The sequence below is a fragment of the Antrostomus carolinensis genome, unplaced genomic scaffold (genome assembly GCF_000700745.2).
Source record: "Antrostomus carolinensis isolate BGI_N321 unplaced genomic scaffold, ASM70074v2 scaffold13403, whole genome shotgun sequence".
NCBI classification, from domain to species: Eukaryota; Metazoa; Chordata; class Aves; order Caprimulgiformes; family Caprimulgidae; genus Antrostomus; species Antrostomus carolinensis.
Genome location: NW_010304536.1, coordinates 26,527 through 54,285, shown reverse-complemented (window position 1 = coordinate 54,285; position 27,759 = coordinate 26,527). Strand labels below are relative to the sequence as shown.

The 27,759-nt window shown below is 41.8% G+C and overlaps 1 protein-coding gene across 1 annotated transcript; it reads right to left on the bottom strand.

The window, feature by feature from the left end:
* Positions 1–2,382: 2,382 nt before the first annotated feature.
* On the bottom strand, positions 2,383–27,334 carry STARD13 (StAR related lipid transfer domain containing 13; the record flags this gene model as incomplete). The annotated part of the gene is made up of 7 exons (XM_010164492.1): positions 27,265–27,334; positions 25,106–25,187; positions 17,739–17,802; positions 11,020–12,398; positions 8,851–9,024; positions 6,639–6,798; positions 2,383–2,620 (listed from the first exon to the last, which is right to left on the bottom strand). Coding segments are annotated over exons 3-7 (1,984 nt in total), but the record flags the coding sequence as incomplete, so codon positions are not given.
* Positions 27,335–27,759: the final 425 nt, after the last annotated feature.

Sequence of the window (27,759 nt, the reverse complement as noted above, 5' to 3'; positions counted from 1 at the left end):
GAATGACAAACTGAACACAGCCCAATGCTTCCAACTTTCTAGAGGCCACAAGGCCAGGTCTTTCTAGGACATCAGAGGAGCCTCTGCTAAATCCAGGCAATGTTTTTTTGCTCCCCAGATAGCCTTCCTGTACCCTCTCACCTGTACTGTTGTGCTGGCAGGTCTGATGCACAGAGACGACTGGCCAGCCCTTCGAGTCATAGGTAAATATTAGACAACTGAGGTTTTTAGGGAAATGGACAAAGTTTCATCACTGCTATGCCATATGGGCTACTGCACTCATCATCCCCAGTCCTCTGTGTTACAGCAAAGCAAACCAGTCTGGATACATGAAAAAGTTGTTCAGTGAGTCCCAGAAGATCAGAAATCCCTTGCCAATATACTAAGAGAGGAAAAATCCTTCCTAACTTGACATTAATAATTTGTTAAACAGGATGAAGGGGAAGAAAAACTCCCAGCTACAGATTAATTTAATTGCAGACATTATGAAATACAATTGGTATCTCAGCAATTTTCAACATTTTTCTTTCTCCGAAAGAAGTTTTGTCAGTACTGTCTAAAACAGAAAAATATATTTGTTGGTCACATGAAAAAAACCTCACTGCTACTCATTCTTAATCCAGAAGTTGGTCTCCAGTGTCTACAGAGCCCATCTTTTCCTGTTCCCACCTTTGTTTAAACAGACCCATCCTCAAGTTTTTCTGAAATCTTTGAAGTACTGTTGCAGTTCAAGAAAAATCTTTCCTAGCACTTTTTTCCCACCCTGATCAGGGTTCTTCAAGACTTCTCACTGCAGTAACATGCAGAGTTACACAGAATCAGCCCATGCCCCTTTTTACAGCATTTTTTCTGTTGGCTGGTAGCAATGTTTCACTGTTCAGCGTTTTGGCTGTGGTGAATCCTAATGTCAGGCTCCTGACTTGGAGATGAAGATTCCTTCTGGCTACAGACCTAATAACACCGATGACATTGAGATCTGCCATTTCTCTCTTCCTTTGGCAAGGGAGTAGTTTACTTGCAGCCTTTCCTATGGCAAGATAGGACATTCCCAATTTTCATCAAGCAATAGTTGAAAGGTGTTTTGTTTCCAAGGACATGTAGAATGTGTCCTGCTAATGGATAATCTCCTTGGCCACTTCACTATGGAAACAACTGTGATTACTATTGTATCAGCACCAAGAATTTCTGTCGCTTTTCTGATGTGTGCATAAGCAGACAAGACCTGCAACTTGTGAGCAGGAAAGAAGAGAGGGAAATGATAGTCCAGGGCTTGGCATCAAATGTTTGAGTTCACTTGTGTCCCAAGATGTCATGTATGACCAAATCCACTAAATTTATTTGTGATACTGACTCTCACATGCAGAATCACAGCATTTCTCTACCAGCTACAGACACTGAGATGCTAAACACATTAGTGACTGTGCATCACAGACAGATTTTCAGTAAAGGGAGGCAGGGAAGTAACTTAGATTCTTTAGCAATGGGATTACACAGTGTTTAAAAATGTCTTTCTGTTGTTTTGGCAGCTGAAATGCCTGCAAGTGAAAAGACTAGACACACTTCTGCTTAGTGCTTCCAATTATTTGGCTTAGGATGGCTGGGTACACTTTTCTGTATCTGCCAGAGCACCATCTGACTGGCCTTCAAAACAGACTCTGTCAGAAAAAACTCTTAATTCCTCTGGCTTTTCAGTGTTTTCCTCATTTTGTTTCTCCCTCAGTCTGGAGAAGAGGTACACAGTCATTTCCTGATTTACAGGGATTATCATAATTCTGATGAATCTGAGTCTGAGATTTTGCTGAAGACTGCTTATGATGAAATTAAAAGAAGAAATATTATGGTTTTTTGTTTCTCTGTGAGATCTTTATTTAGAACCTGAGGATGTATATGAAAGCACCCTGTTGTTTGCACGTACATTTTACTGACTATAATGAAAAGGCAAATAATCAAGCTACAGCAGAAAGGGTACTGCACAGGCTCATATTCTCATTGTCAAGTACCACTTCTCCAAGCCCAGAAGACTCACTTGTATTGAGATGTCTGCTTGAAATGGGCCCACAGTTTAAAGAAATCTGACAAAAACATGAGTCTTCACACTTTTTATGTCCATGGCAGCCTGTTCTCCTGACTTCTTTCTGGTGGTGAGGCCAATATTTTCAAAGCTTCTCAAGATCTGAATGGTGTCTTTCCATTAAAATTGCTAGTATTTTGACACTGAAGCCTTTAGGTAGTTCTAAATATCTCTCAGTGAACAATTTTCAAGGCAGACAGGTTCTTCTGTATATCTTGGAGGGGAGCAGAAAGATTCCCACCCAGTGTTAACATACCAACAGTATTTACAATATATTATATTACAATATATTATTATATAATATGTAATACTGTATAATTGTTTATAATAATAAAAATATTGGAACTTACATTGGTAGATGTGTAGAAAAGTCTCTCCTAGCTTGCTTGTGAGAAGAGGTTCTGGCAAGTCCCTGAAAAACTGCTTTACCATGTCTGCCACATCATATGCTGACTGGTCTTCATAGTTTACATTTTCTGGGGAGCTCTCATTCATCTGACGTAGGGCTTGGATTCGGGATTTCACTCCAGATTTTCGAAACAGACCTACCTAAAAAGGCACCATGTTGAATTGAGTAAAAAAAAGAAAGTTACTTAAAGAATATATATATCTATTACAGGGGACTTTGATCACAACCAAAGCTTGTGTTGCTTATTTTACTCTAGGCAAGAGCAAGAGAAACATTTGCAAATGTGATGGTCATGACTCGCCCACAGTCTCGTAGGCAAGTGCACGCTCTCATGGCAGGACTGTAGGAGTTAATAACGCTGCTGCTCTGTATCCCATCCTAGAAGGAGAGTTCAGAGCACATGTGGTTTCCCTGCTGCCTGAAGAGTTTAAGCAAGATGTTCCGCTGATATAAATCAGCAGTGGCTTGCTTGGCTTGGGTGACTGTCTGTTGATTTACTACAGCTGAGAATCTGGTTCCTCATGTTTATATGGGTATATATTTTGAAGACTAACAAGAAAATATTATGCTCAGCTAAGTAATAAATGGTGTGGCAAAAGATTAGTACATCCTGGTAGAGCTTTAAAATCAAGCTCAAATCTATTTTTTTCCCTTCCTCCTCTCTGCTTCCAACAGTGCCCTCAAATCCCACTGAAAACACCCGATCGAAAGCAAGGGCCACAGAGGGATTACTTGGGTGGTGTCACTAAGATACATTTTAATCCTGTTTGCTCTCTACTCTAAAGAAAGTGGTAATTCTTCAAATGATGCCTTCAAGTGCCTTCACTGAAGTGCTGCCCTTTTGCCGTCCTTCTTGCCAGTGGAATTCCCCGGGGCGAATTCCTGAGCCTCAACCACATATTTATTCCCATGTGAGTTTACAGTGTTTCACTTGGGAAGTGTTAGCACTGTTTTCCTTCAGTTTTGCAGGGAGAAAGCTGGGATAGTGAGAAAAACCTATGAAAAAGCTGCATTTCAGGTTTGGAGTTATAAAATTCAGTTCCTCCATGCCTGCTGTTTTGCTGGTGGTCTGTTCAGCTTTCTGCGTGGCGTAGTCCACTAACAAAAATGTGCAAAGGCAAGGAAATAATGCCTTTTGGCCTTCCTCCCCTCACTTCTGACAGCAGAGTTCATATGGGTCCCTCCTCTCCCTAGAACACTTCCCATGCTCAGGAACATGCTATTTAAGACTTTTGTTAACTTGCACGTTAATGACACTAATTACATACTATGCAGCTCTGTGAGGGGATGTATTTATTTATATGGAGATGAACTGCTACACCAGACTGGCTGCAAGTGGCTCTTCTGCTGTGTTGTCTTATGATGAATTTAGCATTGCTCATGTGCTATATTTATGTGTAGGAAGTAAAGAACTGGAGGATGCCCTGTGTACATCTCTGTGCTCTGTATTTCTGTTCACAAGTGAAGCTCTGCTCTTCATTCTGACAAGAGAATACAAGAAAGAGCATCTGTCTCTTTTCATCTGGTTTTCCGTTTCCCTTTTCCTCTTAGAAATGTGTGCTGAAGATGCAGAAGGACCCATGCTACTTCTATCTAAAAAAACCCCCAGTTTTGGCATGTGGTAGATAAATATGAGAGCAGAGACTCAGTTCTCTGCTTTTGATGGAAAGTGTCCTTGCTGGTATAACGAACCTTTAAAAAATTCCAGCTAAGTTTGATTCGAGAGGTCAGACATCAAATCTCACCTGCACAATCTCCTGCTGCACATCATTCTGCTACTCTTGATCTTTGATTTTGTTTAATGCTATTTATCCAAACTCCTATTTCCCTTTTTCTTGGAAAAAATCATAATTAATGAAAGAGGACAGTTCTTCACTTGATAGAAGAAGATGTTTTAGGCTCTGTTCTGCAATATTACAGACTCATTCTGTAAATAAAATGGGACTATAAATCCAGTGATTTATCTGAGGTTAGTTTGGCCCAATCTCTTTATTATCCACATGCTGTGGATCATCTGCCCTGCAGGTAGCCATATGATGCATGACAGAAATAAAGATGCAGTTGACAAAGGCAAAGCAGTTTCTATTTCACAAGCTGAAACTGAATAATCTATCCTACAAATAATAATGCTGAGGCTTCTCATACCATCTTAGATGTTTCATGCCAGAAGCCAGATCTTAGAATGATTTAGAGCAACCTCAATTTTACCAAGAGTGTGCAGTAGAAGGTACGCATAGATGTAGTAGAGTGTGCTCTGATGCCTGTTCAGGACTCTAGACTGCCTTCTGCAGTGCACAGAAGAGACACATAAGCAAGATGCTGGGGGAGACTGGAAGCTGCTGAGACCTCTGACTGGGCATGAGGAGACTTTGAATTAAATGAGAACAAAGGGAGTGACTGTAAAGGAGAGAAGCTGAATTGCCTGGAGAGTTTTGAACTAGAAAGGTTTTTGGTGGAAAGATATTTTAAATGGTCCTGATCTGTACTTCTCCTCCTTCATTTTCTAGTCAATATTTTCCCAATTCCACTCTGAGTTGAAACTCAAGCTGAGTTGAAATGGCCCTTCACATATCTCTGATGCTTCCCAGCAAGTATACCCTTCCTCTTGGAGCAGATATTTGTCTGAGACTGCCCATGGACACTCCTTTTGACCACCTCAAATCTCTCAAGAGCTTTTTATTTCTCTTTAATTTTACCCTCCCTTTTACTTTCTCCTCCATTTATCCCCCCTCTCTTTTATGTTTCTTCCTATTGCTCTGCTTCTTAGCTGACAAGACCATCCCCATCCCCACATGTCCTGTTCCTCATGTGCGGCAAGTTTCTCCTCCAATCCCATCACTGATTCCAGGCTCACTGCATCATTTTTATTCCTACCCTGGGTTTCCCTGCTCAGTACACAAATCCAGATTACCACAGCGATAACCAGGCCTGTTAGCTACTGAATATATTGCTTCTAGTTGTCTCTATGCACCTTCTATTAATACATTTCCAACAGGCTGTTTCTCCCACCCCTCAACCTCTGTGCTACATGTAGCAGGCAGAACTCATGTCACCTCAGTTTTGACACACAGAAGTTAGATGTCAAGGTCTGACCACTACAGAATCTCTTTACAGTCAACAGAGAGAAAGGATAGGAAGAGCTTGTGTCTCCCCACTAGCTGTAAAGTGGACATGGCTGTGATTCACAGTTGGGGACTTAATTTTTAGGCTTCCATTTTGGGAAAGATGACTGTCACCCAACAAAACATGAACAGCAACCAGAAGAGTGATCAGAAAATGGAAAGATTCAGAACCTACCACTTCCACCCTTTTTGTATGCTCAGAACTAGTAAAATGCTGGTTGCTCCTTTTGAACTTACAACTATCTAAAAAGAGTTATTGGAAGGAGTCATATGACAAAAGGTCAATAATAGTAGAGGACTGAACTCTAACAGCCAGGGGGTTTCTCCCAGTCCTGTGTTCATAAAGACACATATCCTCATCCTTAGGGGAAGAACAGTAAAAATATGATTGACATGTTCCTGCTCTGTATCTAAAGAGAATCAAAAAATCTGAAATACTTTGAGCATGAGGGTCTCCCAGCTGGCTTGTTGCAGCTCAGAACACGATAAAAGGAAACGTATTGTAATGGCTTTGGCATTGAACCCCTGCTGACCTAACTCTATCTGGATATATCTGACTTTGTCAACAGAATACTTTGAATATTTTGCTGAGTTTGCTCTCTATTCTTGGACTTTTCTTTCTTTGCTAAGTAAATAAAACCTTTTGTACCATATCTTGTGAAATGGTGAATGCAGTTAACCCTCAGTGGCAATAGTCAAGCATAAGTAGTGCAGATATGGGTAGAAGCTGGGTGTCCTGATCTCTGATTCAATAGACATTAAGTTTTCATATAATTCTTTGGGGCAAGCTTTTGTATACAAATCAGCAGGACAGTTATAACTACAAGAGTTCAACAGAGTAGCTGGATACACATCTTGAAATGGCAAACCATTAGTATTGCCACCAAGTCTCAAATCACCAGAGGGGATCTGGGCCCAACATGAGATATAACAGTCTTCAAATAATTCTAGGACTAAGTACAAAAAGCTTCACCATTGCTTGCTTAGGGTGGCTTTTCAGAAAAAATCAGCCAAGTCCCTGGAGCAAAGTTCATACCTGATCAAGACAGTTGTTCCGTAAGTAGCGTAGCGCTTGCTGTATGCTCTGGGGAAGAGGTTGTCCTGTTCTTTGGACATGAACTATCAGAGGCACACCGAATACGTTCTTATCCTTGTAGTCAGGGACTTTCATCCTCTTCATGAACTTTGGCACAGACCTGAAAATTATCATAAAGAGGCTGCATGAAAATATCAGAGTATTTACTCAGTCTCTCTGAGTAACACTGCTGGCAGAAATTGTTAACTGGGGCCACACCTTTTTTATAAAGGTGGTGAAATAATATTTAATGCACAATAAATGGACACTTTACAATCTGTGTAACTGATGCATTTTTTGACAACTTTTATAAGTAGACGGTCTCTGGCTCTAAGATGCAGCATTAACAATGTTATACACAGTTGTCATCCAGAAGCCAACATGGTTTAAAGCACCCATTAAGGATGCTCAAAAGGAACGGCACAGCAAAGCACAGTGGAGAGGGTATCTAAGAGAAAAGGAGGTTCAGTCCTCTAGCATGCTGAATGACTTTTATACTACCAGTTACACAATTTAGTATCTCTATTGACTAAGAATTTACAGTAATAAATGATGGTGGGAAATCCCTATGTACCAGATTAATCCCTGGTTTTATGATTAATTCTAGTTGAGTAACTTAAGTGAAGCTGGTGAGTTTGCTTTCTTCCAGAAGTGATGGTGAAAACAAGAATAAACTGTATTCCTTTTGAGGGAGTCATGAATGCAGTGGAATTAAAAAAAAAAAAAAAAAAAAAGTCTGAATATGACCTGAATGTGACAAAGATTTTTCTCATCTATGAGGGAAGAAGATAAAATTTGGATTAAATAACCTACTGAAAGAGTACAGCATGTAACTTTACAGATATTTAGAGTGCCACTCTTATAAATCCATAGAGACCGATTCTACAAACTGAAGAAGTATCTGTCAGGAGGGAAAACCTCTGTACAGACATCAGGATCTAGAGTTTGCTGTATTCTAGTCTGCTTATTTGGAGTTGGTTAAGGTGAGACTCATTTCAGTACAGACATCATCAGCTAGCCACAGGGACCTGCACCAAAGGAGAACAGTGATCTGGGGGTTCATCTTACTGAATTTTAGCTCTCTAATAGAGATTTAGAAAGAGTTAGCAGTCCAGACTGCCTCTATTCCCACTGTGGAGTGAGGGACCTCTGGAGGGGGACCCAAACCCTCAGCCTTGGATAGAATAAGCAGCCTTTGGTGTTGTCTGCCTTTTTCCACTGACCACAGACAGCCGACCCGACTTGCTCAGATTAGACTTAAAACTTTTCAGAGTGGCTGATGTCAGTGAGGTGGATCTTGCATGTAGTCCCTTGTATCTGTTTTTCCAAGGCAAACTTGTCTTATCTAGCTCATAGCTGAATTTAGTGGGATTTTGGTGAAGTGCTTTGAACATGGAAAATCACAATGTAAATGTCAAGTCATATTATTTTTGGACTCGGTGTCTCTGTGTATTAGGGGAAGTTTCTGTTATCCTTTTGATTATTTCTCAGATACTTATAATCTTTTATCTACGCCCTTTTCCAGTCCAGTACACACTGTCTGCGTGGCCCATTGGGTTCGTATACTATTAAACATGCAGATTTCTGTGGCCAGTAGTACAGAAGGAGCCACACTGCCAGCATTCATGTCCATCTGCCCTCCCTCCACTCTATGCATGACCAGGTATCTCTGACAGCTTCTACAGCTGCCAGCTCCCTCTAACACAGGTCCAGGAGGACTAGGCTAAGGCTTGCATCTTTTGATCTGCAAAGTCCCGTAACTGTTCTAACCCTTCTTTTAAAGCACAAACAAACCAGCATCAAATACATGAAGTATTATCAGCAGCTGTTTCTTTTCGAATCACAAAAGTAATTCTGGGGAAGACTTACTGTAAACATTTCCTACTTTTAATCACTCTCTCCCACTCCTGTTTATTTTTTTGGAACTGGAGTGTTGTTAGAGAGGCCAGGGTTGTCTCTCTGTTAGAGAACAGGAATGAAGTCAGATCTCCAGGATCTATTTCTGACTTTGCCACTGAGTCACTAGGCAGCAATGGATTAAAGAGGACAGCTTAAAATTCTACAGTTGAAGTCAGTTGTTCCTCCCAATTGCATTTACTATCAGAATAACAGAATTAGGAGAAACTATTTTCTTCTAAAAAATATCTCTCTTCCAGTTATTGATAATACTCACCAGGTCCAGCCATGTTTGTTTGACATGGAGTATTTTTCCATGATGGCAGTAAGACGAAGCAAAGAGAACTTTTGCAGTAGATTCAGTTGGGCTGCTGACTGATTGCTGATGTGAAGTGATGCAATGGAGTGGCTCAGGCGATGAGAGATTTGGAAACTATGCCATCGTAATCGTCTTTAGCAAAAGAAACAACAGAAAAATCAGACAACTGCTTTAACTGGGCAGAAAAAGATGGTATACTGTGAGATAGGGCTGGGCAACATACAAAACACACATACACATACACAAACACATTATGGCTTGTGGTGTGTCAACTGAAAGAACATGTAGCTTGGAGGCAAATGGAGACATTGTTGGGAGACATTGCTTGGAGACAGTTTGCTCAATCTCTTTAGTTTTGGAAATGCCCAAGCTTTGTTTCTTTAACATGAGATTCACAAGTGGGTGTGGGTCCCATCCATACACTCAGGGAAGCAGTGCTGCCTGCTGTGCCCTTTAGTCCACACATTTCCTACAGGATGTGGGAGATCCAGATTCAAACATTCTCTCCCTGATTCAGAACTGGGATTTGATGCCTGGTCCTTCACCTCTCAGGGGACTGGCCAGACCACCAAGGTATTTGGAGATGAGGTTCTCCAAATATCTCTATTATTAAATACTGCAGGATTTTTTGGAGAAAGGTTTGAACCCTGTGTCTCCTTGGCAAGAGTCATAACCACCAAGCTATTGAGCCATACACATCTTCTCTTTACACCAGTGCACTTTCTCTATATACTGGACACATCAGAAAAAAAAATCATTTCAGTTTCTTGTTTTGCTGAACATGAGTTCTGGCTCAAATCCTAAAAACTTTGGCACTGTTCGTTTACTCAGTAGTTTCCTCGAGTTCACTTGCTTGTGATGGTGGTGAGCAAGCATGGACAGCAGTAAACCATGGCCTGGGAGAATCCTGTGTGAGGATGTGACAAGACTGATGGCAGATCAGAAAATACCAGTTATTTTCTCACTGCTTTTGAATGTACAAACCCACCCTAGACACAGCAGCATGGACCCACAAAGGCCTTTACCCAGGACCATGCTCCCTTGCTCAACAGGAACTCATCTCTCTGACTTAAAGGGACACATTTTTAAAGCAGACCAGTGCATAAAAAAAAGTGCACAAGGCTACTGATGCATAAGTAATGGGATGCATAACTCAGAAGACAAATTGAAAATACATCCCACAACCCATTCAGGATCCTACTATGTAATCAATGGATCTAGAGAAGAAAAAAAAGAAAAAGGCCGTAGTTTTCTTTATAAAACCAATTCTCTATTGATTCCACAAAAGAATTTCCATAGCAGGATGTCCCTTCTTCCAAAGTCATAGAATCATAGAATCATAGAATGGTTTGGATTGGAAGTGACCTCAAAGATCATCTAGTTCCAATCCCCTCGCCTTCAGCAGGGACACCCTCCACTAGACCAGGTTGCTCAAAGCCTCATCCAGCCTGGTCTTAAACACTTCCAGGGAGGGGGCATCAACAGCTTCCTTGGGCAACCTGTTCCAGTGTCTGACCACCCTTACAGTAAAGAACTTTTTCGTAATATCTAATCTAAACCTCCCCTCTTTCAGTTTAAACCCATTTCCCCTTGTCTTGTCATTAACTGCCCTTATGAAAAGTCCCTCCCCAGCTTTCTTGTAGGCCCCTTCAGGTACTAGAAGGCTGCTATGAGATCTCCCCGGAGCCTTCTCTTTTTCAGGCTGAACAGCCCCAACTCTTTCAGCCTGTCTTCATAGGAGAGGTGCTCCAGCCCTCGGATCATCCTGGTGGCTCTTCTCTGGACTTGTTCCAACTGGTCCATGTCTTTCTTATGTTGGGGGCTCCAGAACTGGACACAGTACTCCAGGTGGGGCCTTACAAGAGTGGAGTAGAGGGCAGAATCACCTCCCTCGACCTGCTGGCCACGCTTCTCTTGATGCAGCCCAGGATACGGTTATTGGCCTTCTGGGCTGCAAGCGCACACTGTCTGCTCGTGGAAAGTCCCACCCTTCCCTGGGAAGTCCCCATCCCCATACAGGATGAATACAACTGTAATGGCACCTTCTGACTCCCAGGCTGAGAGCCTCTGCCTCATTATATTATATTTCACAGTCTATGGATTTGTGTACAAAATTTTGCTACCTACCTGCTCGGCCTTGTGAGCGATGCTCCCACCCCAGAGTCTCTCCTGTCCCTAACACCAGTGGCTTCAGATTCATTCAGGGATGTTCCATCTCTGTCCATGTCACTTGGTGTGGTCCGGCCATCAGAGACAGAGTGTCCTTCAAAATCAAGTGTGATCTGTGTGGGTGACTGGAAAGGCAATGATGGAGATTCCCTGACTGATGCATCATCACCTGGCAGACCTGGCAACACATTCTTTGACCAGCCATCTACCACCTCCTGGAGTCCACTGACATGTTGCAAAATGTCATCTAAATGAGGAAAAAGGACATCTTTCTCTAAGTCCAGGAGGTCCCCAGTACTAGCATACAAGTGGGAACCTGGCACATTGTCATAAATACTAATTCTGCTCTCTTTAGGACAACAAGCCATCAATCCAGACTCTTTTGGAGTAGAGCACTTCTGCTTCACCAAAGATATGCTGCCTGTCCTCCAGTTTACACTATTACTGCTGTCTGTAGGCGAGAGGCTTTCAATAGAAAGTGCCTTTGGGAAGGTCCCTGGTTTGTGATCCTTGGGAATATGCACAACCAAGTTTTCTTGGGAATGAAATTCATTTTTGCGGTTTTGGTCCACCACTTGCCGTAAAGCCGTTCCTGCCAGAACATCTAGGTCCTCCAGGTACATCCCACCTCTCTTGTTTGCTTCATGGCATTTGCGTTCCTTCAAACATGGTGTGCTCACCCCACTGCTGCTGTTTTCAGACTGACTGCTGTCACTGCTGGATTTGGCAGAAAAAGAAAGTCCTCTTTTGACGGAATCTTGTCCTAAGTTTTGGAGATCACCATTGACTATCTGTACACAGTGCATGTCCTTCAAGGACTTTGGCTCATACTGGAGAACAGGTCCACTTATCTCTAAAGGACCTGTTCTTCCTGAGCCTTTTAGTTTTCCATGCACACCTTTTGCTTTTAATGTCTCCATGCGTTTTAGAAAAGTTTTGGCTTTGGTTCGTGTTGGTTTCTCATTCTTCAGGTTGTCCTTAGGGGACAGGGCAGTGTTTATCACAGCAGAGTCTTGCAGCAGTGTGCTTTCTACATCATGCTGGCCAGAGCAGTCATAGGTCTCCCTGGCAGCACTGGTGATGCCGGATTGACTCCTGTTGTCACTTCCCCCACTGCTCTCGCTGTGAATAGATGAGACCTCAGGTTCACTCAGATCTGTAAGGACACTCTCACTGCTCGTTGTATTTTTCATTTTAATGTCCCCAGAAGATCCATGTCTGTCTGATCGGTGAAGCAAAGCATCAATATCGTCCACCCGCGACCATCGTCTGCTGGTTCTTTGGAAAGTCCATTTATTACTGATAGCACAGAGGTCTTCTTCATCTGAATCTTCACTCTGGAAAACAGCAAGTGGCACATGTTAAAAGCAGGTGTTTTTACTTGTTATTTGAATTAATGTGATTGTGCTGCTCCATGAGTAACAGGTGGTAAAGTCTCCTTGAACCTAGTTTATGAAAGATTGGTCATCAGCCATTTCATAACACTCTCTTTCATTTAATTGTAAAGACTGCAGTACACATCCTAACAAGGAAGGAATAAAAACCTGCTCTGTGATAGGGGGCTCATGAGTCCCATCAGTGCCACTTTGCTTCTGTGGGGTGGATTGCCTGTGCACTGAACTGTGTAGAACTGATGCCCATAGTGACTGTTTAGAAAAAAAAAAAAAGGGTTTAGAAAGGTCCAAGTAGAGGGATCCTGACTTGAGGGGATGGTACTACACATGGTAAAGACTGGGAAGTAGCTGGGTACTACAGCAATGTGAGCCATTTAAGAAACCAAGATGGCAAATATCCAGTGCTGCACTTAGTTTTGCAGTGAGAACTAACTAAACATCTATAAACTTCACAGACCAGGTACCTCTAATAAGATTTATGTTTCAGGAACATAATTACAGATAAATAGCCACGATGCTTAAAATAAGAAAATGTATTTGGAGGTATCACTTAGGGCAGGTCTGAGCACAGGCAAAGGAAGACAGTGAAGGCAGCTGTGGGGAGGAGGAGCAGCCAGGCTCAGTCTGGGGGGGGCAGCATCTACAGTTGAGGTGAGCTTTCTTACAGCGGCAACCACTATCTGCATTGCCTTTGCCATCAGAGGCAGCCCAAACTTGATGACCTCCAGACTGCCCCACCATCTCTGGCTTCTCCTCACCTCTCCTGAGGCAGCAGCAGCCCCACAGCCCTTCCTGGTCTCATCCCTCAGCCTTAGGCATGCGGAGTTGTGCTTATGTTTAGGCAGCTCCAGGAGCTACTCTACAAGGCAGACAATATGTGCCTTGAGAAAAAAAAATGGATAAAAAAAGCTATCCTATAACATTTTTCTCATCTGTTTGCTCAAACACAAAAGCTACATCTTCAGCATGAAGCGCGCAGTCAGTGTCGAACTCACTCTTCTCTAAGGATGCAAAGCCCACAGTTGCTAACGAGTATCCTTCCCCTGACTTTGAACTGGGTTTATACTGCATTATTCTTGTACATTTGTTTTAAAGCAAAACAAACTAACTTCACCTACATGACATCCAAAGAGCTCTTCACATTCTTGGAAGCAGTATGAAAGCTGTAAAATATGACAGGCTGTCAGACTAAAATGAGGTGCTAAACCAGAAAGACTATTTTGGGACTGCAAAAATTCTCATCTTAAAAGTCTGTTATTGGAAGTATTTTTCTATGAAGTTTTGATGGTAAAGTTACCTCTCATCTCTGACTAGATCTCCGCTGGCCTGTCTAATTGAAAAATGTAAAACAAATTTTACAAGAAGACCCAAAACCTTAAATAATGTGAAATCTCAAAAGATGGAGATTGTGATCAATAGTGTGCCAGGTCACACTAATGCCATAAGCTTTTGCCAGTTTATCACTTCAAGTGGGCCAGATGTTTTAAATCATGTCCAAAACATAAAATAAAATATAGCTATGAAATTTTGGGTTTAGTCATTCCTCTTTTTTCTGTTAACATTGAGGTGTGCAGTGCCCCTGCACCTGATGTTAGTTCACAGGAATGAATGGAGATGTTAGTTCTGCAGCTAGCCAGAGAGAAAAATTAAGCAGTTAGTGAAGCATCAGGAAAGGGGCTAGAAAAGTCTAATACTGCTTTGGCCATTTTGTCTGCAGAGAAGAAATGGCATGCCAGACAGTTCTGCTCTGGTTCCAGCTCCAGAGTTTGCTGTATGCATATACACAGTGAAGGACTGCACAGACTCAGTCACTTAAAAATCCATCTATTGTGGTCTTAGGAGTGCCACAAAATGGATATTTTAAAAACCACAAGGGTATGTACTTTTAAATACTTAGTAGCGGTAATTATATCTACAAAGCATACCAGTGCTGAAGCGTTGATGGCACCAGCTAATAGGCTAAAAATATATTTTTTTAATTTGTTGTAGATCCCAATATGCCAAAGGGACCTTAAAGAAGATTCTTGGCTGACACAAATCCCTGTAGCTGCACTGACATTACTGTATGAACTGACAGGATTTAGCCTGTATTTTCTACAAGCCAGAATCGATTAAACTAGCCAAAGTGGTACAGACATTGTGAAAAACACCAAAAGGACAGCACAGAGCAAGAGACAGAAATAAACATAAATTCTGTGGTGAATATACTTTCAATCATTTTTAAAGGAAAATAAGTTTTCATATTTTTTTAAAGACAGTAGAGATGAACAGAAATTAGTATTTGTAGTAAACAAGTTTCATCGCTAACCACAGCAAAGATAGGATTACATTCTGCCTCAGAGCCAGTCAGAAATACAGGGGTTTTTGTGTTGAAATTTTCAGCTAAATAAAATAAAGGTTTATTTTATTTTTTTTTTTAATTGGTAACGAAAAATGCGGATTACATTCTGCCTCAGAGCCAGTCAGAAAATACAGGGGTTTTTGTGTTGAATTTTTCAGCTAAATAAAATAAAGGTTTATTTTTTATTTTTTTTTAATTGGTAACGAAAAATGTCTATGTTTCATTAGAAGCAAAATCAGACGAATGCAATATCTGGGTACTGAAATGCTGCCACAGTGACTCACTCCAAATTCAGCTGCACTGCGTGTCCTGTGACATAATGTGCTTTTCTTTTGATGGAATCAGTAGAAATTCTGGAAGACAGGAACATCCTGAATGACCCACTGTTCTTGTTAGATATCAGAGCGCACTGACAAACGAGACTGTCCTAAAAAAAATGCAGAGAGCACTTTGCCAACTGACATGTCACCAGCTATGGGGACAGAGGATCAAGAGTAGGTCTGAAAGCAATGATTCATCTTACACAGGCGGAACAGACATCTTGGAGCAGTGACTGTATACATGTGCTGACCTAGGGTGAAATCAAGTCCATGGCTTTGGAGCATATTCAAAAGTCCATTTAATACCGTTATGTTTGGGAAGACAAGAAGGGGCAAGTTTCTTGAGGAGTGACTGATAACATTTGCCAAAGAGAAAGAGGTTTTGATTCACAGATTTGTCACAGTTGATTTAAAATAGTATAGCTTCTTGACTGAGGGTGTATTTGCCTGAGATACAGAAGGATGCTAACAAAAGGCAAAAAGTGGGTTTATTTGCGGTGGAATTCTGCCACATTTTTCCAGCTGGGGGCAGGAATTCTCATAAATCGACAGCTGCAGAAAGCAGTTAATCCAAAGGCTAATCTCTGTCTGTCCAAATCACTTACGGACATATTTGCAACACATACATGAGGATTCCTGTATGCATCTTGATGAAGCCAAGGGGAAGAGATCAGCCCACAGCATGAATGTATGGTGTGGGAGAGCGGGCAGTGGGGAACACTCACCCCATGCTGGCTTTCACAGTAACCTTGCCTAGCAGCTCGCTTGGCCGTATTTTGATGAATCACTCAAGCAGCTGCGCTAGTCCTGTTATGCTGAACCTCCAAAGCAAGCTGATTTTGTATTTCGTTGTTCTGATCACCATAGAGACTATTAAGACAGGCAGTATCTACAGCCAAAAAAAGTTTACTTGGTTCAGTGTTCAATTCCAGCCCCAATTTCCAGCTTTTACACTTGTATTTACACTTCCTCCTGTCAGCAGTCTTTCGTCTCACTTATTCTCTCCCCCACATTCTTTTCTACTTTCACTTGCTCTGTGTCTGTTGTCCCAAATCTCCTTCATCCCCTTTTTGTCTATGTTTTTCTGTGCTCTGCTTCTCCCTGGCCTCGTGCAGGTATGGACTAGCTTCTGTCCCCCTGGAAGGGTACCAAGGAGGGCAGTCTCACTTCCATAGCAAATTAATGGTCATCTGCAAGGAGAGCAGGTGAGGGCTTCAGTCCATTCAGAACAGGGAGGAGTGGCAGCAAAAATGAATAAAAACAAAGATAATAAGAAAATCTGCCCTTTTTTAACCCAACATAATCAGACAAAGAAGAAAGCATGCATACAAATGTCACCCCAAACCCAAAATACTTGTGGAAGACAGAGAGGACAGGAACTAAACGAAATTTCCAGAGGACAATCAGTGTTCACCCATATGTTGCTTTTTGTAATTCTTTCTCTTGTGCAGCTCCTGTATCTCTGTGTGAACACAAGTATGTGGGCACACAGACCCAAACCTACTCCAAGCAGGTCAATGACGCAATCGATTCAGTTAGCTTTTGCTGCAGGACCTTAGCCTCTTCCTATAGTGCCTAACTGCCCAAATCGTGATGTTATCGTGTAGCCAGGAGATTTTACTGTTCCTTCTCTCACGTGTGATGTGGGTATTTCATGTGGAAAGTGTTGGCACTTATCAAAGACAAGAAAAACCCAACAGGTCTGAAGCAGTGAAGAGAAGAGGTACCCACGGCTCTGGTGAATGGACAAAATGCCCGCTGAAGAGGCTATGTACACAGAGGAACAAATGGGCATGTGCTGAAGGCAGAGTATCTGGACATTAAAACTAGTCTTTGTTCAAGTTTGCTCGAACAGCGAAATGAGTATGAATAGATTGAATCTGCAAAGACACCAAAAATGCAACTCTCTGAGGTAGTTTTAAAAAGCATTAGACAATCACTCTAAGGAAGATAAACAGACACCAAGATTTCTCAGAGTCAATAACTACCATTGTACACTACTGAAGGACTTTGGAGAATTTGTGACCAGAAAACCAAACGTTCAACAGTTAACGCTGGACATGTTACAAAACTCTCAAAATCAATAGGCAGTTTCTGCAGTCCTTGATGAAACCCTTTAAGCTCAAATGATTCCCATGTTACACAGGAGCTTGTACGGATGACAGAGTTAATTTTCATATTCTTAACCAGGAATAAGTCAGTACAAGAAATAAAGAAAAGCTATTGTTTTCATCCGAGCAGCTTCCATTTTTTCCAAGCAGGATTTTCCACTGTGTACTCACATGGCATTGGCAAACAAGCCAGCCTAATGAAACCGCACTGTCTTTTCACCCACTAACTTGAACTGCACATACACAAAGTTTTAAGTACTGCGCGTGCCCTTTTAACACACATAGTATTGTTCCTACTGTATCAGTCACGGGGTTTTTTCTATTTTATTTATGATTTCAAGATTCAGTAATTCACATCATAATGTGTCCAGATAATGCTGACACACATGTTCAAAGTCAAATACACTTAACTTACTTACTTTTAAGAGCATTACTGACTTAAAGGTTAAATTGGGAAGGTCTTATCACAAAAGCCAGGGCAAAGCCAGCACATTTCGTGAAGTTTCCTTACCTTTTTTCTTTGGAAGTTCACATCGAGTTTCATTGAGGCGCACTTGTTCAGTGTGTTCAGTCGTCTACAGGACAAAGCAAATTCAGAAGATTAGCAGCCTCTGATTAAAGGGCATGACTTTTCAGAAGTTCAAAAGCTTTTCTCTTATCTGCCTGTAGGGTGCCAGCTGCATACAACAGCCTTCAGAAACAATACCGGTCATACTATTCCAGGTTAGAAGACCACTGTGTTAAAAGGGAACCTTAGCTTCACATTACTTGATAGTCAGGTTTTATACATTGCTTTTTAATTCATACACATTTAAATACTTAGCAAAGGAAACGGGTATAAACATACACCTCTGATGGCTGGGGAAATGACAAGAGAAGAAGGAGATAAGTTGCCTTCTGCAGGATCCTAACATAATTGATCTAAAATGGGGATTTCAAAACACAAGACAAAAGAAAAAGATGTGGCTCACTTTAGACAGTTAACACCTCCTTTAAAAAGTTGACCTAAAGAAGAACTTTTAGCAATTAGTTAAATGTTTCTCCACAGTCAATAGTTCCTTTCCCGTATCTGTGGATCTTACAGACAGGTTAACACACCCAGCATGTATCAAATCTAACATCTTTAGGTATTTTTAGTTATTTTTGACCACATTTGTAATGATATCAGGATCTCTGTAAGGCTCATTAAATTCAAGGCTATCTCATGATTATAGTGGGATGAAATGACAATCTGATAAAGATGGAAAGTGAATGTGTGTGTGTGTGTGTGTGTGTGCATGCCTATGTGCAGAGACAGCCAGAGGTCAAGAAAGTATGCTCTTTCAATAGACAACCTACCATGTTAATCATAATTTATTAGGTTTTATTTATACTTAAAGGTCCTGATTCATGAAACTATCCATCTTCTAAAATCAGAGGCTGAGACAAATATGTTTGACTGAACACTTTCCAGATTTAGGGCTGAATTTCAAAATTAAGAGAGGCAGAGTGAGAGAGTCATGTGCCCACAAAGCTCTTCTGTAGGCTGCCTGCATTGCCTGTGTCTTTGCAGCAAGAGCTGTTCCTGTTGCTTCTGGGTCTCAGGAAGAGGCTGCAAATCTCCAGAACTCATAACATTTGAAATGTATGTGAAAAGTTACAAGGACACATGAAAAAAAACATCAAATCAATAATATAATATCTCACAGAGCATAAGAACATTATGGCATTAATATATTCCTCCCTGGGACTTCTAATATTAGAAATCCTTTCAAATTGTCACCACTAATAAAAAAAACAGCCCACCAAATGTGGATCATCCTTAAAAAAAATTCCTTCACAAAATATCACATGCTCATTTGTAGATAAAATACTCCTCCCTAACTCAAGCCAATAAACCTGTTATGCCATATCAGAAAAGTCCTGTGCTCATCATATTAATGTGAGTATAATGCATGCACAAGCACACCCCGCATGCATGATAGTAATGTTCTTGTAATAAATTTCAGGCTTAGTGGATCTGTAGCTATATCTTCAGTCTTCTGCCCACAAATCCTCCTCCTCAGGGATTACAACTATTATTGCAAAGCTCATCTTTTGCCCAAAGATGGAATTTCTCAACCCAAAGTTGCATTTTCTTGGGGCCCTAGGGTTGAATAATGTCCAGTACTTCTTCTGAGTGCAAAATGTTTACATTTGCATATCAGTATTTAATCCAAATCTACAGAGCCACAGACACATTTTCAAAGGACTCCAACTCAGCTATCTGTGGCGACAGCTTCCTCTGAGAGCTGAACTGGAGGTTCAGATCGGAGATTCTGCACAAGGACTATTGCTCCTTCCATTCACTATGGTGCCATTTGCCTTCCGAAAAATGAGGAGCAAGCTGTGCATTTCAGGAGCAGGAAGACGAGGAAGCAACAGCCCTTGATGTACCCTTTGCCCTGTTTGCACCCAGGTACCTCTGGATGTGTCCAGCTGACAGCTGAAAGTGCCATGGTATTTTTAGTAGAAAGAGCTGCTTCTTCAGCATGGAAAGATGCAGAAAGCACGGGGTGAAACCAACAAGACCATCCAAAGCCATCACTTTCCCACTAATGGCATTTGAAAGTGAGATCATTTCAGCAGAGACTGAGGGGTCAGCTCTATAAAAGTGAGCATCAGTACTTAAACTAGAGCCTTCAGAAGCCACACCATTGTCCTGGCTGCTTTCTAACTTTGCTTTCTTTGCTATGAAGAACTTGCTTCACCAGAAACGAAACTACTTTTTACTGGGTATCAAGGTCTCAACCTCAGGTTTTAAATTCACCCATCTACAAAACATCATCATGCTTTCTGGGGCTCTTCCAGTGCTGTGGAAAGATTTTCCAGTGAAATTAGAGAACTAATGATCATATTTGTGAGCTTGCCTGGTACTAACAACTCCAATCAAAGCCAGTCTGTTTCAACTTTTTATGCCTTGTTGATGTGCCAGCAGTGGCAGAAAGCTTTTCTCATCTGCTTAAAGTCATTAGATGACTGACAGCCAAGTCCTCAACAAATCTTTAAAAAAAAAAAAGAAAAAAAAGTTTCTGGCTACAAAAGGCTGTCACCAATGTCCCTGTCAAAGTGTCAGTTTCATGACACTGCTTAAAAACATGAGAAAAGACTGCCTGTTTGTAACATTAACAAAACACAAAATCCGGACTTGAGAAAAGGCAGGAAAAAAACACATTAAATAAACACAAGATAGGTGGCTATATAAAAACCAGATAATCTTGGACGCATTTGAATGCTTGTTTGGAAAGCTCTGCAGTGTTCAGGGGAAGCCTGCAAAATATTTACTACAGCAAGTGCTTCACTGATGTTATTTATTTTCCAGGCCATCACAGGTAAACACTACCTCTACGGCTTAACATTTCTCGCTATGGTGAAACCATGTCTATGGTAAAAATCTGTCTTGATACCATACTTAAACACCAGTGGAATGATACAGGAGCCCAAACAGAGATGTCTGGTGCTATTTTAGATCCACTAGAGTATCAAGCCTGGCCTCCAGCTGCTGCAGGTCCTCTTGGTCCAGCCAGCTCATGGAGAAGCCTGAGATATCTTAGGAGATCTAAGATGGCAATAGACACAGGTATTTAGGGCTCTGAATCCCAACCCCACTGCTGTAATTATTAACCCTTATAGTGGAAGTTCTTCAGAATCAGGAAATCTCTGACCTTCACATCCTGTACAGCACTAAGCAGTGTTTACACATAAATACAAGCTTGTAGCAATGCAGGATCTGATTAGCTCGAAAACCTTGTGAGGAACCTGTTGTCCTGCTTGAAGAGCCATCTAGTTAACAGGAAGACAGCTTTGAAGTGACTCCATGCATTCCCCTGGACCTGTTCTGCAACCACTTCCAAGCAGAAATGGGGAATGCAGCCAGGGGCACCAGCTGGTCATGCAGCAGGAGGCACCATGGGGAGGACTAGCATGGACAGCACAGTGTCTCCTACCTCAGCAGATCTGTAGATGTCCTCTCTTATGGATTGTGACCAGGCAAACACATTTTATAGTTCTGTAAACTCCTCTCCAAGGGAAACCCTACACTATTTCTTTGTTTTATCATTACTCCTGGCCAAGTTTAGGTGCTGTATACACATGCCCCCTAGCTGGCTTCTTCTGGTGCTGTGGAATTTGGGAAGAGGACATCCAGTTCCTCATGCTGGGCTCTGCTGAGATCTGAACACTGAAAAAGGGTCTTTCCAGTACCGGCAGGGCTGGTATGTGAAGCTTGCGCTGGCATGTCCCTGCTCCACTGGTTTTAAGAGAATACGCTGTTTTCCAGTCTTATCCCTTTCTATCATGGCTGCAACTGAGTGAGGTGCCTTACAGGCTGCACACTCACATGAGGTGTCAACTCTCCATGAGATCAACAGGAGCCATTCTACTGACTTCAAAGCAGGGCTTTCCATACTGGATGTGGAGAGCCAGGCTTATCTCCCAACGGCACCTAGAGCAATATGGCTCAGCAGATGGTGCTGACTATACAATCACCACTTCAAAACTCTAATGGTAGGATGACCTGTCTACAGAGACCTTTGGATTATTTACAAGCTACCTAAGAGACACCAGCTATGGAAAAAAGTGCTGCTGGCTGCTTGACACAGTTCAAATTTTAAGAGCTTGGTTTAGGGGCCTATATATCAAGCTATTACATACTTGTTCTTTATATTCTTAGTCACTGTATTTACGTGAATACAGAAAGTACAACATGGATTGGCTTTTCCTTCTCATCCTCTTATCACAGTGGCCACAAAATTTCCCAGAGCAGAGTTGGTTGCTACTATTTTGGAAATGACACAAGAGATCCAGCTATAAAATTTTCATGCCCAATTATTATTTTGGCAGGCTGACAGTTTTAGCCTGGAGATTGCACGGTAATTTTCTATTGTTCATTACTCAATAAAATCTGAGTGGAATCTCTTGATAGATATGCCTCTAACCCAAAGGCCTCAAATTTGGTCTTTACTCTGCCAAATTTTCAAATGATATTGTAAACAGCAGGAGTGTTAGAATATCTCAAAAAGGTCAGTGAAATCTTTTATAACAGGGAGTCTTAGGCTTTCTGACTAAAATACTACTAGCTGCCTTAAAAAAAGAAAAGGTCTCTCTGCATTTCTACCTCATGTTGTCTTGTACACTGCAATGCCATAGGAAAAACGATTATAAAGTGAGGTTGAGAGTCCAATTTCAATCCACAAAAGCAGAGAAATTCAGTGTTTATGCTAGAACCATTACCATTCAGAGCTGAAACTCTGCTCAAACTGATTATCCACTCTGGCGTTCCAGCTTTCAAATTATCCTCCAAATAAAAATGAGAACCTCATTTTGTTCAGTACTACAGACTGAATGCACTATTAATCAGTGTGAAGGCTTCATCATGCAATAGCTTCGAGGGCAGTTTTAGGCATTTGCAGAATGGAAGTTTGGCACTTGACCTGGGAACTGGTGCATACAGAAATAATAACCAACCTTTTTTAAACTTTCTACATAAAAGTGCAACACAGCCTGTGGCTCTCGTATGATATACTGGCATGCACCTTGCAAAGGTAGAAAACTGGCCACAGTGGTCAGCCCAGCTGTGAGGATTTCCAGTATGCTAGAAAACTTGGAAGATGTTAGTTTGATGGCTAATACAGTAACAAAGCTGGTACTGGGGGCAGTGGCTGACATTGTTTACTGTTTCTGATGAACCCGAAACTTGACATTTGGCACAATTGCTCTTTATGGGTTGGAGCTGCTGAGTTACAGCAAATTAAATGTCTGCAATTGGAAAACATTACTCTTTCATCTATACAACCTGTACATAATGCTTCTATTTCTACCTAGCTAGTATATGAGGTGTTATTCCTTTTTTAGATCTAAACTGTTCAAAAACTCTCAACAAAAATTTAAGCCAGGAGGTGGTGTCTTCTGAATAAATCACTACAGAAGAAGTTACTGAACAGTCATAAACCCTTTATCTTTGAAAAAAATAATTTTGAAAGATCTGTGCCTATGCTTATGTACTACAGGTCTCAGCAGTGTCACTTGATTTAGGCTAATATAAAACATTTTGTCATGTAAGTGCATCCTCCCAGCTGCTAGTTTATTTTCCAAAACCTCATCTTTCAATAAAAGAGGAAAAAGCCCAGTCTTTATCTGTTCAGCTCACAAAGAAATCCTCATAAATATATGTAAACTTAGTGTAATTGTTGTAGGTGTGTATGTGAGTCTACAAAGAGGCCAGAGAAGCAAGAAGTGAGCTGTTCCCATTTAGCTGTGTAGGTGTTGGGTGCCTGGTGACCATGATTGAAGTAACTACCATTGTCAGTTACTTCAGGGAAGAAAGGCTGGGGACAGTCACAGAGCTATGCAATAACTGCACCTCACAAGACAGAGACAGGGACAGACATTATACTTGCACATTTGGATGGTCCTGCAACTTTGTGGGGAAGGGCAGAGGGGAAGTGATCTCAAACTCACACCACTTCCCAGTTCACAAACTACAGCAAAGTATGTCTGCCACCATGCCAGACTGAAGCAAGGGAATGCAAGTATGTGTGGAAAGGAAGTTTCTCTAGCCAGAAGCAGAGCAATCCCTCCCACCAGGCCATACTCAACAGCAGTAGATCAAGCCTGCATTTACTCTGCTCCCCGGCATCCTTGTGAGCAATCGCTGAAGGATCCAAGTCTTTCCTACTGATTTGTCTTCAGACTTAAAGGCCACTACAGAGAGAGAATATTCTGTTCCCTATATCTGTAACAGACAAAATGAGAAGCAATAGGTCTCACTTGCAGCAAGTTTTGGGAAAGCATTCTGACAGTTACGCCCAGGAATTACCTGAATCCTCCACAAAGGAGGGTATCTCCCAGGATGGAGAGACGAACTCTCTTCCAGCCCTATTTTCTATGGTTCTTAGAAATTCTCTCTGCAGTCCACCATCACAGACTCATTAATCCCTGCAATGCACAGTAAGATGTGCAGTGGAACAGCATATACTCTCTGATGACTTTAGCCACAGTTGCAGAAGAGGAAATGGAGTTTTGTCCAATTATCTTGATGTTGGTGTTGTGAAAGTTTCCATAACATGTAATAAAGCCTGCTTGGTTAGGGGCCAGATGCTCCTTTGTCCTTGCTCAAAAGGAGAGGAGCATAATCCAGCTTGAGCTGAGCACAGGAGAAAGAAGTGGGGAACAATGCCTCTGCAATGTGGTTTTGCAAAACTGCCACAGAATTGCTGCTTCTTGAGTCCTGGGGGACAATACTTGAGCAATGCAATACGGTATATTCATCACAGGCAGCGTATAAAAAGCTAGATAAACAGCAAACATGAGCCCTCTGGGAGGGGCAAACCAGTAATTACTTGTAGCAGCTGTAGTACTGTGGGGCTCTGGTCCCACTTCTCTTACTGGTGCCAAAAGGAGAGTATCAGGGGAATCACAGCAGCATGAAAACCACGTCTGCTGCCAGAGAAAGTTCTTGCTGAATTCTGTGCAATGAAGTTTCATCTTTTCTGCTGTGCTTGGACATTAGAGTTATTCATGTGCAACTGTAATGTGACTCTCGTTTATTTAGAGTTTGCTTGTACTACTGCTAGTTCTTACTTAAAAGGTAGGTATTTCAGATCCATTGGATTTGGGTCTTCTCAAATCATGTGATGTTTTCTATGAGTGTCCTGTGAGGGGAGATGTATGAGGGGTCCTACTCCAGGATTTTCGGTCAGAGAGATTAATGATAAAGAATGATAACATTATAGATATCATTGCTTAATTCATGTGGACAAGCAAATATCTCTGCTGCTGCTGCTTCTGCTGCTAAGCTAACAATAACAAATCACTTTGGGTTTTTAAATTATCAGAAAAGAAACTTTAGGTGTTATTTACCTGCAAAGAGGCTCTACAAGGTCCTTGTCAAGAAAGTCATGATCTTTCTTTACTGCAGCAATGTCAATGGGAAACTGGGAGTCTATAAAAGGAGACACAATATTAAGACGACTGCTTGCTAATCAAATGAAAATACATTATCTATGTCTAAAATGCTCTGCATGTGCTTGCTCACTGAAATCTAGTACGACTGATTTCACTCAGCTCTGGTCCCCTTCTAGCTGTATCTGTGACACTTTCAGTCACTTTATTTTTTTTTCCTGTTAAAGGTGTATTTGAATGTCCTGTGCACCAAAGAGAGAGCAAGATTATTTCATTTTGGCTTTAATAAGATACTCAACTGTTAGCTGTTATTTCCAGTGCTTAGCACAAACAAATGAGATCAGAGAATTACCAACACACTTTCTTTATCCACTTGAGCAACAAGGTTCTCCATTCCCATCACAGTGACTTAGTATTTGCTAGACAGATTTTTCCCATGAAACAGAAATATTCTGTGCTTTTTCCTTTTAACACAGGTCCCAATAACAATGATTTAAGACAAAGGGTTAATCAAGTAACAGAGACAAAAAAAATGAGATGAATTATAACCCCTAATATTAGCTCAAAAGCCAGACTAGTGTGCTGGAAGCTGACATTTGTAATGAAAAGTGACATGGCTGCAACACATTAGTGGTCTCCGTAAGGGTGGGATGGGTTCCAGCGCTGTGGCTGCTCTCCAGACTGCTTTGCCATGCTTAGGTACCACAGCAGGATGCTGGCACACAGGAACTGCAGCCAGCATTTTCAGACACTACTGCTTAACACTGACATAACAGATGCCTGTAAAAAGGACCTTGTTTTCAGAGACACAGACTGTCTAGAGCACATATTGACTGTACGGTGACTGTACGGGAACTGTGGGAGCCCAGCACAGGTTGTTTTTTGGAGGGAACATCTCTCTGAGTTTGGCAGGCAGCAGGATCTCCTTTCTCTGGGGTGGTCAGTATCTGAGATACCCTGATTACAAGGCAGACACAAAAGTACTACTGGGCACCCAGGGACTGTGATAGACAGACATGTCTGTAAGATTTGGTCTGGCAGGCTTACTAGTCTTCGTTCCTTGCTGGGTTTAAGAGAGCCTGCCTGGCTCCTGTGGAGCCACCTCAGCATCTCTGCTCCTAGTGGTGCTCCTAGTCCCTGGGCACCCAAGCAGCCCATCAGGAGCCAGCACCTGAGCTTCGAGGGACCTCAGCTGGCCATCAGAAGCCATGGAGGTGTCCTTGGCATCATGCTCCCCACCACCCTCAGCCCTATGTGGCGTCTGAGCTGGCTCTCCATAGAGCTGGCTTTGACCCATGAGGTTTCTTGGCCACTGCTCCATGCATGAAGCCACGCTGCCTCCAGACCCAAGCTGACCCTGGAAGGTGTCCAGCAGCATTTTGCAGAGCTGCGCTTCAGCTAATAAGCCCAAGAGGGCCTGAGCTGGCTCCATGTCTCTGGCAGAGAGAATATGCAGTCTGGGAAAAACGAAGATCAGCTGCAGTTTCCCTCTCAGCATTGAGCTAGGGAGAGCAGGAAAAACCCAGCCTCAGTCCCCAAACTGCTCCTGAATGCAGCAGCAGTGCAACCCTGCCCTTGGGGACGCCACTTCCCTGGACACGAACTTTACAGCTAGAAAGGGGACGCAGACATTTGCTTTGAGTTATCATCAAAATATTAGCTTTTCTTGCTTTGCAAATATGGAACACAGCTCAGATTATCAACTTTTGGTAATTTTGCAGAGTTTTTCAACCTTGTTTTCAATAAGAAAAATTTACATTTTCAGTAAGTTTCAAACTCATTTTAGACACAGTTCAGGAAATTTTTTAAAAAAAGAGATTTATGTAATTGCATTTTTTTGTACTTGTTTTTGTTAACCTTTGAGATTTACATAAACTATGTCCCTCTTTTTCTTTTTTTTCTTTTTTTTTTTTTTTTTTTTTTTTCTTCCCATGGCTATGAGGGCAAGAATCTTACTTGTCTTAAAGGCACTGGTGTGACTCCAGCAGCTGAGGCTTTGTGAAGCAGCCAGTCATGGCCATAACTCAGTCAAATGTAGAATTGGCTGATTGCAAGGTCTCCTGGCAAGGGCTCAGTGCACTTTCAGTACTGCACTAAGAGGAGAAAAACCTACTTACCCTCATAGAACTGAGCATATTGGGGAAATCCAGCAGCACGTAGCCAGTCACACGCTTCCTTTGCTTCGATTTCTGAGCAGAAAGAGAAAAGAGAAAAGTTCATACTCTGTTATTTTGCATTAGAAATCCTTTAAACTACAAGGAAACAGCAAAGAGACTTGGTAGTAGCTGCTTCTCACTTAAAAGTACTGTCATCACTCTGAAGTATTTTTTTGTAGCGTCAGAAAATAAAATTGAGTCCCTCAAAGAAATCCACCTGCCTCCACAGGACCCTGGGGTTTGCATAGCTGCTTGATGACCAGGATGAAGTGTTAATCATCTTCAGGCAGCAGGAGAGGTTGCTCAGCCAGGTTTGTTCTCCTGCATCCCATTCTTCCCCAGGGGTACGTTGTTGGGGAGAGATGAAGGTGAAGCAGGGTGGAAACAGGGTGACAGGGAGCACACACTGTGTTTTCTCCTGCTCCAACACTTCTTGTGGAGAAAAATCCCACATGA